Here is a 14,943-nt window from a genome sequence, read left to right as displayed (position 1 = left end):
GTGACACACCCCCTGCAACAAGGACATGCCTCCTAATCCTTCCCAGACAGTTTTTCAACTGATGTCTTAACAATGTAACTGATGTCTTAACAATAACTGAACACGTTATTACATACCTGCTTGTCTTTAATGTCATGTCATCTTTATGAAGTGGTCAGCATTTTCCCCCTCTGCGGATGATGACACGTACCAGATCACACAGCCCTTCTGCATCAGTTTGGATTTCTGTGTGCTCTGTCTTCCAGGTCTTTGGGGCCTGATATCCTTCCAGACATGATTGGAGGCACTGCTGAGTGTATTCACAGTTAACCACCAGGCCCTGTGTTCCTCTTCTCCTTGCATACAGCCCTACATGTGGAAGACAGATACTGTAGTTACCTGTGTGTTTAAGACCTGCCACCCCAAAGCAGAACTTTCCAGAACATTCCTGTGCCTCACCAATCTAGTAACAGTTTAGGAGTAAGGCCTGTCCATCTTCACTGTAATCTCAGGACAAGAAACCATTCATCATTTAATAGAATTAATTATGGGTGGTTATGTATCTAAATCTTTATCAAAAGTTACACATTAGTACGATTTGCACTTAGAATTTATTGTACATGTGACCTAAAGACCCCTTTAAATAAAATTAGGTAATTGACCTAATTAGCTATTAGAGAAACAGGTGTAGTAGCTTAATATACATGCAAATTAGAATTCAGTTTTGGTCATAACTGATTCTGTGTGAGTGATTTCATGACAATAACTTTTCTTCTTTATCATTGCTATAACGAGACTTAGAGGTGATCATGACTGAAGATTTATTATATTAACAATGATGTTGTTTGTAAGATGATTTAGAGTTGTTTGTTTGTTTTGAAACAGGATTTTATGTAGCCCAGACTGTGTCTGTATATAGCCTATGCTATATGCATATATATGATCCTCCTGCATCTATCTCCCAAGTGCTGAGTACAGTATTGAGCCACCATGCTCACCAGTGCCTTGTAATTAATGCAGGGTTTCCCTCCAAGTCCTTGAGAATTCTATTCAGTTGAGGAAAGTTCATTCCAACTTTGAGTCACGAGACCACAACTTGGAGAGACTGGATGATTTGCTGAGAAAGCAAAACGTTGATATCTTTTAGTAGCAAGCCATAGTAAACCTACCAGGTTAGATTTTTTTTCTTTGTTTTTCCACAAATATCAACAGATTGAATTGCATAGGAAGGAAAAATGGGATGAAAGTGAAAGCCTGTGAGGTTATGATTGTAAGGGGTTCTAGACATGGTGGGGCACACCTGTAACCCCAATACTCGGGCAGTGGAGACAGAAAGATCAGGAGTTCAAGGCCAGCCAGCCTCTGCTACACAGTGTTTCTGAGGGTAGCTTGGACTATGTAAGATCTTTTCCCAAAACAACAACAAATTAAAAACAAAAAGTGTATGTAATTCTATAACTATCCTAAATTATACAGTTGCCTGGAGTCTGAGTGATTCAGAGAGTTTCTATGACTCATTTTCTATCTTGAACCTGCTAGTGTGAGAAAAGGTTCTTAATGTAGCTCCTTGTAATATACCACAGGGAAGTGTTAGAAGGCAGAGCCAATGAAGGCTATGTAGTGTCTGAAATGCTTAGGAGAGAAAGTACGCGGTTTTAAATTGTCAGTATAGAATGACAGAAGGGACAAAGCATAGACAGTAGATGTCCACAGAAGAAATAAAGCAAGCTTTACCGAGGATTTTACATTATAGGGAAGTAAAGGGGAAAGCACAAAACTGTAATGTCCCCATCAGAGTTACTGCCCAGTAATGGTTCAGTCCCAGTGAAATGACATTAATGCATAGATTTGTTACCTCTGATGGCTGACCCACGGGAATCATGAACATAAGTTACTGTTGGGACTCTATGGGTTTTATGACATCACTACATATATGTGCATGTTTTCCATCGCAAAATGAATGTGTGCTTGTTGTGAAAAGAGAAAACTATAGACTACAGTGTTTGAAAGTGAAGACAAGTTTGTTCCCCATTTCTCTTCTTTTCACTTATGCTGTGGCAAATTGTAAGCTATTTTTGTAATCTGAACAAAAGCATCTATGAAAGGATAGAAGACCTGATGTTTCTGGAATTTGTAGTAAAATATGTAAAAAAAAAAATCCCATGTATTGATCTGGGAAAACAAGAGAGAGGATTCAGGGTGAGAAGAGGGACCTCATTGTTTTTGCAAAATTTGATTTTCCCATTGGATATAATCTTCCCTGAATGTATCAGTCCTTAGTACCAAATCTCACAGGAGATTGAGTCTTAATACTTTCCTATTCTTTCATTTATAAAGAACATTCAGAACTGGCGTTTCTGTTGACCAAGTCTGCCATCTGAGATAAGGGCTGTCCCGAACGAAGCTCATATTCTGAGGCTGGCAGTCTCAGCCCCCTTCTCAGAGTGCCCTTCCCAGCTGCAATTACCTGCTGTCAGTTAGGGCCCAAAACTGTTCAACAGAAAATTCCAGGAATAAACAGTTTATAAATTTTATACTGCAAGCCATTTGAGTAGCAATGGTTTCTTCTTGTCTCACAGTTGTTTCTTCTAGAAATTACACACACAGAGACACACACACAGACACACATACACACATGTGCAGTTTAACACTTTTTAAACAGTGTTTTAAAAGCTTCGCAACTTCTAATTGAAGTCTTTTACGTTTATTTCAATGGATTTTATTTCACAATCTTATTTTAAAATATTTTACAAGGAAGTTTTAAAAAGAATTATTTGTACCATTAAATATGTCTGTGGAGAAATAAACATGAAACATTTAGGTGCTGGGTTGCAGGACTTGAATAGAGCTGCGGCTCTCTGCCTCCTAGCACCTCAGACACTGGGCACCAAAGCGTTGAAGATGGCTGGCTCAGTACTGTCTGGTCAGACCTCTGAGTCTCAAATCCCTTCTTCCTGATCACCGTTGCCAGTGATTGGCTTAGGTCACCAAGAACTGGGCCATGTCCTCCTGTTGATCCCATGGGAAGCTTTCCTTCCTCGGTTGCTCCTTCCTGCTGCCTTACTATGCTTTGGACTTTTACTTAGCGCACATTCACCATGCAGTTACTCATATCCCAACCCAACTATTAGAAACAGGGTCACAAAGGAGAATTCCAGTCTAGTTCTAGACGCCAGTCCCAATTTAACTGAGAGTCTTGCAGAACAACATTCGCACAGGAGCTGTGCAGTTTTATGGAAAGCTTAATGGACTTTTGAAATGAAGCCAGAGCAAGGAAGAAATCAAAAACATTCTAGAAGATTCTTTATGCCCATTCTGAAGTTTAACCATTCTCCTGCCTCCCCACATTATAGAGTATGTTTCTGTTTATTTGTTTCAATTAAGTGGAATCTTACTGAATGTAATACTTTGTATTTGTTTTTGTTACTTCATATTACATTGTGCGATTCACTCATACCATTGTATTAATATACAGTATATAAGTATATAATAATACATAATATATAATAATATATTATATGATATATTATATTACATATATACAATAATACATAATATATAAATAAAATGTATCACGCTTTATTCATTGTACTAATGATGATTTGTATAATTTCTAGTTTTTAAATCTCATGAAAAGTGATATTACATACAGTAACACATAGCTATATCACATATATTCATTTTTTGGGGGGGGTGCACTCAAGGGTAGCATGCTGACATTAGGATTTTGTGTATTTAGCTCTCCTGAAGGTAGTTTTTCTTCCTCCCTAGCAGCATGTAGAGTCACATTTTGAACATATTCTTAGGCTCAGTCAGACCCCTGTGGTTGGAATCTCAATGACCCATTTTGGGGCAGATTTCTGTCCAGTTACAGTGAGGAAACTGGCAGTCACATGGCATAGACATGCTTCAGGGAGGCCTAGCATCTGCTGGTTGAAAGAACAGTCTTAGAAAATAGGGGAGTGTGTGACCTGGGCAGCCACCTCTGAGGTTCCAGCTGTGTCTATACCATGGACTGGACTCAGACGGCCCCTCAACCCACAGGGGAATCAGGTTCCCAGTATTCAGGTGGGCAAGGAGTCAGTGGGGTGACAAACGGATACAAACACAAGGGAGTGTTGATCTGAAAGTAATTTCTCAAAGTGAGCATCAGACTTATATTACAGAAGAAAATGAGGAAGTTAGGCAACACATTAAGGTCATCCAAGGTATATTGAGGTTATCAAATACAAAATGAATGACTCTTTACACAAAACAGAGAAATACATACACAAAAGCTAATAGGAACCAGGCAGTGTTTACAACTGGGATCAAAAGCAGTCCCACTTAAGGTCAGCTTATTCTTAGAAGCCAGAGGCAAGGGCTTTATGCCCTTGCCATAGTTCCAATTCTAGTCTATTGTATAATCCACCTTCCCCCTAGGCCATTGTAAATTCTGTGTATAGGAGTGACTCTGCTGTTCTAAGTATTTACTCTAGTTCCTTCTTAGACCACAAGCTTCCTTCTTTCTTCTTCCTAGGCCATTGTAAATTCCTGTATATGGGAATGACTCAGCTGTTATTCTAAGTCTCCTTTGTAGAAATAGCTCTGAGATTTCTAGCTCTTTTCCAGTAAATTGTAATGCCTTACTTCTTTCACTGTCTACACTGGAGGCATTTGAATGAGTAACATCATCTGAATGAGTAACATTCTTACTAAAAATCAAAGCCCAAGGTTGGCTCAACAATTTCCTAGGATATTGGAACACTGGTGGAGGCTAATCTAACTTAGCTATATGTCAAAAATCATTCCTTAAAGGCACTTATAATAAAACAATATTGAAGGAAAGTACACAGATCCATTCACCTACTAAAGCAAGGACAAGTTTGGAGCATTCGTGCTACAGGATGTTTAGGCTCCAGGAGACTACGTTTCCATGAAACCTTGGGACTGCTTCCAAGCTTTTGGGCTTGTCACGCAGTTCTTACTGGAGTGGGTGTGGCATTGTCTGTGTAGCTTAGGAAAAAAGGCTTCAGGCTGGTGATGCTTCGTCAGGCCAACAGCAGAGCAGTGCAGCTGGGACCGTGTGAGCAGGAGCTGGGACCATGTGAGCAGGAGCTGGGACCATGTGAGCAGGGAGACCCTGCTGACCGTGAACAGGAGCTGGGACCATGTGAACAGGAGCTGGGACCATGTGAGCAGGGAGACCCTGCTGACCGTTTGTGGAGTTAGAGGACAGAGGTTGCTCCTCAGACAAGAAAGGGAATCTGAAAGTGAGACTGGGAGGGCATAATGAGAGATCTAAGGAAATGTGGAATTATGGGAGACAGGAGAGTTTCAAGGGGGAAAGGCAAGGAGGAAACATGGCTAAGGCGTCTGCAAAGCCAGTGATGATTAGGTTTTCAGTTCATTTACTGAGGAAGGACTCGGAGCCTTCTGGGAGTGATTTCTGGAAAGCAATGGGCTGGGAGCCAGGTAGGCATGGGTAAGGGATGTGGGAAGGGTAGAGAGAGAGGGGTAGGTAATGCAGCCAGCCTTTTCAAGGCAAGGAGGAAGGAGGGTGTATTAGTCAGGGTTCTCTAGAGTCACAGAACTTGCAGATAGTCTCTACATAGTAAAGGAATTTATTGATGACTTACAGTCTGCAGTCCAAATCCCAACAATGGTTCAGTAGTAGCTGTGAATGGAAGTCCAAGGATCTAGCAGTTGCTGAGTCCCACACGGCAAGAAGGCGAAAGAGCGAGAGCCAGACTCCCTTCTTCCAATGTCCTTATATGGTCCCCAGCAGAAGGTGTAGCCCAGATTAAAGGTGTGTGCCACCACACCTTTAATCCCAGATGACCTCGGACTCGGAGATCTCCCTGTCTTAATCTTCTGGATTCAATCACCATTGTGTCTCAAGATCTCCATACCAAGATCCAGATCAGAAACTTCTATCTCCCAGTCTCCAGATTAGGTTCACTGGTGAGCCTTCCAATTCTGGATTGTAGTTCATTTCAAATATAGTCAAGTTGACAACCAGGAATAGCTACTACAGAGGGCATGGCCAGAGAGCAGTCAGAGGGCAGGAGAAACTCAACCACACTTTATCCACCCATGGAAAACTAATAGAAAAAACATTCAGGGAGGTGAAGTTGGGGGGGGGGGTAGGAGGGGCTGGGATCCTAACCAAATTTCAGTGAAATACGTTACATCCGAAGGACCCAGAAAGATGTCGTCCATTGTAACACCAGAGCAGGCAAGAATGGTTGGTTATACAGCGGGAGTTTTTAAGTCTGAGAGGTTGCTCAGAAGTTAGTAATTGCTTACTAACTGTTGTTCAGATAATGTTAGATGTACAGTCACTATTCACAGCAGTTTATTTGTTATTTCTCTGTGTATTCGGATCTATAATGAAGGGATCTGTTATAGCCAGCTTTACTACACAGGGGGCAAACTGGTTTAGAATTTTGTGATTGCTAAAAAAACCTGGAAACATTATCTTTATATAATGCTTCTTTGTTTCCCAATGTGGAGTTAGCTCATTCACTGTGCAAAGAGGTCTTTATGCACATCTGCTATATTTAAAAGTTGTGGCTAACTTTGTGTACTGATTTGAATAAATGGGTGTGTCTATACAAAGAGTATTTGGATGCCAGAATACATGTATGCAGACTCTGAACTTTACAGATAGATAGACAGAGAAAATATCTTGTCTGAGATGGTAGATGATATTTCTACTCATTTGAATGTGTATAAAAGTTATTGGTTTTGAAAAATATCAAGTCTATATTCAGGTGCTTTTCTCAGACTGTGATCTGACTATTTTATTTATTTGTTTATTTGTTTGTTTGTTTGTTTGTTTTTGTGGTCTGAGTATTTGAGCCCAGGCCCTTATACATGTTGGGCAGGTGTTCTCCCACTATATGATACCCCTTACATCCCCAGCCTCCTTTTTAATGTTCCAAAGAATCATATTTAAAATCAAATCAAAGATAATTTGATAATTCTGAGCACCTAAATGTTATTAGCAACCAAGACTTTTCCTAAGCCAGTTTCCTGGTTGTATCTTAAATCTTTCTAAAGCAAATGATATGATCTAGTGCTCTGCGTGCAGTACAACTGAGCGTCCCTGAAGAGAGTGGCTGGTGTTTCTGTGGGTGTGGTGAGGGCAAATTACTGCACCCATGCTGAGGCTTGCATCCCAGGCAGCTTTGTGGAGCACAGTAATTAAAGCATCCTCCACAGGCTTCTGTCAGACGCTTGCTGTCCCTACTTCTCTGGATTAACAACAGTTCACTGTTGCCTTTCAACCAGGAAGCTTAAATATAAACTGCTGCGCTGACTCACGTCGATTTCTACACGGTGCTAGCTCCTGGTGGGTCCACTCGTCACAAATGACTCTTCTCCCTGTAGGAAAGTTTTGGTTCTGCTTTTGAATGACGGTATTTCATCCTTTTATGTTCGGCTGGAGCTAGGCAAGGGTCTAAATGATGCTTTTGTGCATTTTACCGCACACAATCTTTCTCAGAATATACATGTGCAACTCACACATCTATATATACCCAGATAATAGTAGAACAGCTTGTAAAGTTTATATACACTTTAGACAGTATATAAAGTTTAAATTACATATGAATACATATTAAACTCTTACTCCTTTCTGTTATTGTTTTGAATGGGGTCTTACTCTGTATAGCACTACACTCACTGTTCAAGGGGCTGACAAGTTAGCAAGTTAAGAGCACCACTCTTCCAGAGGACCTGGGTTCAATTCCTAGGATCCACAAGGCAGCTTACAACTGTCTGTGACTCCGGTTCCAAGGGATCTGATGCCCTTGCCTGGCTTCCCTGGACACCAGGCGTGCATGCAGCACATAGACATAGAAGCAAGCAAAACATCCATGCGCATAACATAAAAATAAGTAAATCTAAAGGAGCATTTTTTTAAAGTCAGGGTTCATGCGTGTGCACACACGCAAACACACAAGCACACCGTCGGGGTTGATAGGACCGGAGGGCGCTTCCTTCTTTATACTTCATTAGCTCTGCTCAGACTCTGCCACAGAGCCAACCTCAGGAAAAGTGAGCGATGCTTTAGAAGGTTGGACAGCAGACACGCTCAGCCACTACTTGTGAATTCTGTTGGCCCGAAGCGTGTTGTTCTTCCTTGGATGTGTGTACAGGGAGAAGTGCTTTGAACCATCAAGCAATTTTAAAGAACCATTTGACTGAAAGTTCACATTTCTGCAATGTGTGTGTCTTTCTCACTTTTCATTTTTATTTCAGTAAAAGTAATAGCACTAAAACATTCATCATCCAAACATGGAAAACTACTATGTGTGCTTATTAATTGAAGTATATCCATTTTAAGAAGTCTAAGCCAGGCATAGTGGGGCATGGCTTGAATTCCAGCACTTGACAAGCAGGGGCAGATGGGTCTCTGAGTTAGAAGACAACCTAATCTACAAGGAGAATTCCAGGACAGTCTGAGCTATAGAGAGAGACCCTGTCTCAAGACAGATAAGAATTATAAAAAAAAAATTATTGTTTTTCTTCCTGGACCTGATAATAGGTTATAATCTGAGAAATAAAATTCAAGTAAAGAGCCTTAAATCAGTGTGACAGATGATGTTCAGTAGAACACATTGCCTGTGATGCTCAACACCTGGTGTCTTAGTCACTGTTCTGTTGCTGTGAAAAGACACCATGGCCATGGTAACTTACAAAAGAAAGTGTTTCACTGGGAGCTTGCTTACAGTTTTATAAGTTTAGTCCACAGTCATCATGGTGACCAGTGGTGGCAGGCAGGCAGGCATGGCACTAGAGTGGCAGCGGAGAGCTTACATCGGATTTGTAAGAGACAGAGAGACTGGGCCTGGCATGGGCTTTTTATTTATTATTATTATTATTATTATTATTATTATTATTATATCTTTATGTTCCTTTATTGGAGCGAGACTCCTGATGTATTTACTAAACAGAGTCCTGTGCAGAAGTTACACACTATCCAACTAGACAGACTTTGGTTACACTTTGCCTATTGATGGAGTAGTTCCATTTATAAAGTTTTATACATCAGAAAGCTTTGAATTAATCATCGCTGAAAAAGTAGCATTGAATTTTAGCTTAATTTTACAGCATTACAGGTAGCCTCCCCAAACATTATTCTCTGCCCAACGGCACTGAGCAGACAGCCCTTCATCCACCTGGTTCCGAGTCACATCTGAGAGCTTCCGCTACATACCGGTGACAGACACTGCCAACCACCTCACTGGCTGCTGACCCTGACAGACCACCTTCTTGGCCAGTTCACACTGCCAATAATAAGGACACATCAGCGGCTGTCCTTCATAGATAGCATAGAGCAAGAGGTCAGTGACAGTGGGAGCAGGTGCTGCTATGAGGTCCAGATAACTAAAGGCCCATTTTTTAAAACAAAAATGCCAAATTGAAATAAAAATCACGGGTACAAGTCCACGGCAGCAAGCTGTGCCCACACTCAGTCTGGAGACATTAAGACATGGCGTGGGCTTTTTAAACCTCAAACCCCATCCGCAGTGACACCTCTCCTCCAACAAGGCCACACCTCCCCCAACAAGGCCACACCTCCTTCAACAAGGCCACACCTTCTAATCCTTTTTAAACAATTTTTTGTTTTTGTTTTTTGGTTTTTGTTTTGTTTTGTTTTGTTTTTTGCTTTTTGTTTTTCGAGACAGGGTTTCTCTGTATAGCCCTGGCTGTCCTGGAACTCACTTTGTAGACCAGACTGGCCTCAAACTCAGAAATCCTCCTGCCTCTGCCTCCCAAGTGCTGGGATTAAAGGCGTGCGCCACCACGCCCGGCCTTTTAAAACAATTTTATTAACTGCATATGAAGCATTTATGTACAAGCCTATGGGGCCCATTCTCATTCAAATCACCACACCTAGAATTTGTAGGGCACGCATTTCACCATGCCTGTCCTATAAGCTGACAAAGAATCTTCTGGTGTTTAGCTTTCCCATTTTCTTTTTAAAGACACAATCTTTCTTACAGGTTTTATGTATGAAACTCTATGGAAATCCAAAATACCACCAAGCACTCCATTATGGGACAGTGGCACCACAGGATGGTAAGGTTTTTGTTTGTTTGTTTGGTTGGTTGGTTGGTTGGTTTTATCCCTTCGTTGGATTGTGGGCTTGCTTGCTTGTTTTCACTCTTCCAAATACAGTGGGAGACACAGCTTCGAGAGGAGCAGACTGGCCACCCCACCTCATCTGCTGGTTGCATTCAGTTTCTTGCCATTCTCTTAGTATACCATCTCCAGTGATGCCTTTTGGCAAACTTTATCCAATAACTAGAGAAACTGAAGATACGTCAGATAAAGATGAGCCAGTTTCTGCCCTAAAGATCTGAACTCATTGCCTGTGAAGATATTAGCAGATAGTCATGACACTGAGAAGATAGTAAAAGGTGTTGTGCGATGGCAGGTCCATGGCGTGTGTAATGGCAAACTGTAGCACAGTGCCGATATCATATCATACAAATTGCAGAGGAGTTCTGAAATGTATGTGTCCCATGTGTAAACATTCCTTTCTGTTACCTTTTAAAGGGGTGGGAGGCCAATGCCTCTCCCAGTCGCCATAGGCTTCAATTAAAAAAGCCCAGGGCTGGGCATTGGTCAGTAGTGTGCATAGGACACACACCCCTGCCTGACACACACACATCCTCTAGAACCTGATGGTAAGATCCCACTGCTAGAGACTACCACATTCTTGAGTCATAGAACATAAAGAAATTAATATGAAATAACCAAACTGGAAGGTTCATCTCTACTCATCAGCTTCCATGGTGCTAGAAGGTTCTGTTTATAGATAGAACGCAAACTTTTCTTTCCTTTTTTCTTTTTTTCAAGACAGAGTCTCTCTGTATAGCCCTGGCTGTCCTGGAACTCACTCTGTAGAACAGGCTGGCCTCAAACCCAGAAATCCGCCTGCCTCTGCCTCCCAAGCGCTGAGATTAAAGGCGTGCGCCACCACCGCCCAGCAAGAGCAAACTTTTCAACAGTCTTACTCACTTGTAAACCTGTCAACCTATAGTTCCTGTCAGCCTGGCAGTCTGTGCTCAGTGGCACAAGGGTGGCAAGAACGTTATGGGAGCTACCCTAACTCACTTTTTGACTAAATGTAAAGCCTACTGCAGGGCCTGTGACCTAGCCCATCATTTTGTTTTATTTTCTTTTGGTTTGGTTTAATTTTTGTTATCATTTTGTTTTGAGACAAGGTCTCACTCTGTAGCCTTGGCTGTCCCGAGCCTCACTGTACAGATAGGCTGAGATAGAATTCATAACGATCCAACGTGCCTCTTCCTCCCCAGGACCAGGACTAGGATCAAATAATGGCGGGTTTTAAAAAGAAAAAGGGAACACATTAAATGGGGGCTGAGGGGTGCATGGTGGAGGGGATGAGGGACAACTGGGGGGAGGGAATGGTGGATGAGTTTGATCAAAGCACAATACATGCACATATGAAATGCTCAATAAAATACATTACTGCATTTTACTTTATTTCATTTAAAATATTTAATTTATATGTATACGTGTTCACCCAAGTGTATATGCATATCCCACGTATATGACGGAGCTCATGGAGACCAAAAGAGTCATTGGATTCCCTGGAACCATGCGAGCTTCATGAGGGTGCTGGGAACCAAACCTGGGTCCTCTGCAGAAGCAACCAGTATTTTTAACCACGGAGCCATCTCTCCAGCCCTGGTAGATTCTTATATGTTAAAGTTTCAAGGCTACATTCTTCAAGTTTATGTTTCACTGTGGGTTTTTATTTTTGTCTTAACAGAAATAACAGTTACTTATAAACATGGTCTTCCCTTGGTCACCCTCACTCTGCCATCCAGAAAAGAGCGCTGCCAGTTCGTAGTCAAGCCGATGTTGTCGACAGTAGGCTCATTCCTGCAGGACTTACAGAATGAAGATAAAGGCATCAAAAGCGCAGCCGTCATCACGGCAGGTGTGTATCTGTGCGTCACAGCCCTTGTCACCGCAAGTGTGTATCTGTGTGTGTATCTGTGCGTCGCAGCCGTCATCACGGCAGGTGTGTATCTGTGCATCGCAGCCGTCATCACGGCGGGTGTGTATCTGTGCATCTTAGAACCATACCTTCAGTATTCTTTCTCTTTGGTTCTTTACTTTCTTAGAATGAATTTCATTGTATAATAAATTATATCATACTATATATATTATATAATTAAATATATTATGTAATCAATGGCTACCCATTGCAGAGTTCTTTTATCTTACACACCAGTACTGTTAAAATACTAAGTCATAGCCAGCACAGGGGTACATGCTTATAATCCCAGTACCTGGGAAGCTGAGACAGGAACACTGAGAGTTCAAAACTATCCTGGGCTATGTAGCAAGACAGCATCTCAACATAAAATGAAGTAAACAAAAAGAATGTCCCAACTCTATTAAATAAAAGAAATGAGATAAGTTTAGTGTTAATTCCAGTTATTTATTTTATAAATAGCCAGAGACATTTTCCTATGAGAAAAATTTTAGTAGAATGGCATTAGTGTGTAATTTTCAGCAAAAGTTGAATAATTGGGAATAAGGTGTGTTTTATACAATTAAAGTACCCAGTAGAAAATGCATACAGAGTGAGTTAATCTTTGTTATGGAGCAATTACAGCCAGGGATTATTTCCAACATATTAGTCCTTATGAAAACATACATTTCAATGTCAGGAGAAGGAGCTAATCATTTATGTATTTAAGAATATAATGTGAACTTTATATTCTCATTGCATGAAATAGTTTGAGACCAACTGCCCCTAAAATTGAAGAAGGAATTATTTATATCAGTTCAATATTTAAAGGACACTGGTACATAAACATCAATAAATTATCATTGTTCTTTTTATGTATTAAAAGTTCCATGGAAGCTTATTTAAAAGTTAATGATTACTATTGTCATTTTGAAAAGGAAATAAACACAGACTGGGGAAATGAATCAGCAATGAAAAGTGGAGTTCCAACTAGCACCAGTCAGGTCCCTGTAACTCCATCTCCAGGGCATCTATCGCCCTCTCTTGGCCACCATAGGGATTGCACTCATGTGCACAAACCCACACATGAACACATATGCACATAATTAAAAATAAAAAGGCTAAACAAGCAAGAAAAATAGTTTTTTCCCTAACCAGTTTAAGAACAAATTAAGGGATAAATACAGATGGTGTAAACATAGAGATTAAAGAATTTATTCATCCAACAAATATTTGTTGAGCATCTAGCATACACCTTATAGATGCTAGAGACATAGCAAAGAGCCACAGACATAAAATTCCTGTGCGTAATAGAACTTGACATTTTTAGGAGGAAAAGTAAACAAGATAAAGCAATAATTATGCATAATGATAAGTAGTGTAAACCTTAATGGAGGAAATAGAGTAAGGAACACGGAACTGTGATGGCTGAGTCTGCAGGGTCAGCGCTGAGAAAAGATCTAGACAAGAGAAGAATCTGAAGATGAGAGGACCTGGAGAAGATGGGGGACCTGGAGGAGATGAGGGGGACATGGAGGAGATGGGGGACCTGGAGGAGATGAAGGGGACCTGGAGGAGATGGGGGACCTGGAGGAGATGGGGGACCTGGAGGAGATGGGGGGACCTGGAGGAGATGAAGGAGACCTGGAGGAGATGGGGGACCTGGAGGAGATGGGGGACCTGGAGGAGATGGGGGGACCTGGAGGAGATGNCCTGGAGGAGATGAAGGGGACCTGGAGGAGATGGGGGACCTGGAGGAGATGGGGGGACCTGGCGGAGATGAGGGACCTGGAGGAGATGGGGGGACATGGAGGAGATGGGGGCACCTGGGAGAGATGAGGGGGACCTGAAGGAGATGGGGGAACCTGGAGGAGATGGGAGACCTGGAGGAGATGAGGGACCTGGAGGAGATGGGGGACCTGGAGGAGATGGGGGGATCTGGAGGAGATGGGGGGACCTGGAGGAGATGGGGGACCTGGAGGAGATGGGGGCCTGGAGGAGATGAGAGGGGCTTGCAGCTCCCAGGAACTCCAGATGAGAGGCCTTGCGTTGGACATAGTCTCCCAAAGGGAGCAGCAGAGGCTGGAGGAGGAACAGTTCTCAGATGAGGTTGAGCAGGTTGAAAGGGGCTAGTGGTTATTCTAAGGGCATGGAGGTGAGCTTTCTTCCTACCTGTGACCATGATGGGTTTCTCAGTAACTCAGACACAGGAACAATGGGAACCCTGGGCTTTCCTGCCTGTCCTGAGAATCAGCAACAGACAGATGCGTACCCAGACCTCAGATGGGGTCAAAACAAGCAGGGCCTTCACATAAATATTCAGTAAGTGAGTGAAGAAAAGTAGACAAGATTGATGGATAAAAATGGCTGATGTTTCCTCAAAATACTTTAATAACGTTGAAAACACAGCACAAGGAAGATAGAAACTCAGCGATTTTTCTCTAAGGAAATGGGACTCTAAGTTGAGTTGAAAATATTTTATTGAAGTCATCTAAATGTATTTTTTAAATGATACATGGAAAGTCAGATAAAAAAATTATTGTGTTGCTGGGTTTTTTTGTTTGTTTTATGGTTTGTCTGTTGTTCTTAAGCAAATAGGGCAGGGGTGGAATTTGCCTGTGTTCAGTTTGCACTTGAAAAGTGTGTTCTGAACCTGTGATCTGCTCTTTTTTTTTTTTTTTTTTTTTTTTTGCCAATTCCTGGGAACATGGTCTTACCCAATTGTACAGGAGGAGCCCAAACAGCCAGATTCTAGCAACAGACCCAGCTGCAGACTTGACTAACTGCCTCCTGGGATGGCAGAGCCAGGAGGCAGCCAGCCAGCTTCTCTGTTGTGAGAACAGCCTTCCCTGGGCACACTGGTTACTGTAGCTGAAACAGCTTCGGCTGAATATATGAGCAGACACCTGGGCAGGAGGAAACACACTTCCAGAACTTTCCTAGAGTAGATTTCATAGAAT

At 41.8% G+C, this 14,943-nt stretch overlaps 1 protein-coding gene across 3 annotated transcripts in view; it reads left to right on the top strand.

The window, feature by feature from the left end:
- Positions 1–14,943, top strand: part of Mcub (mitochondrial calcium uniporter dominant negative beta subunit) — a 68,262-nt gene that overhangs the window by 37,142 nt on the left and 16,177 nt on the right. For all 3 annotated transcript variants that reach the window (XM_021196702.1, XM_021196701.1, XM_029537858.1), the window contains exons 2-3: positions 9,975–10,050; positions 11,774–11,944. In XM_021196702.1, coding sequence (XP_021052361.1) covers positions 9,975–10,050; positions 11,774–11,944 — 247 coding nt within the window. The remainder of the gene's footprint in view (positions 1–9,974; positions 10,051–11,773; positions 11,945–14,943) is intronic.

This window comes from Mus pahari, chromosome 4, assembly GCF_900095145.1.
Source record: "Mus pahari chromosome 4, PAHARI_EIJ_v1.1, whole genome shotgun sequence".
Taxonomy (NCBI): Eukaryota; Metazoa; Chordata; class Mammalia; order Rodentia; family Muridae; genus Mus; species Mus pahari.
The sequence above is the reverse complement of the archived record's forward strand: the minus strand, read 5'-3'. Positions and strand labels throughout refer to the sequence as shown.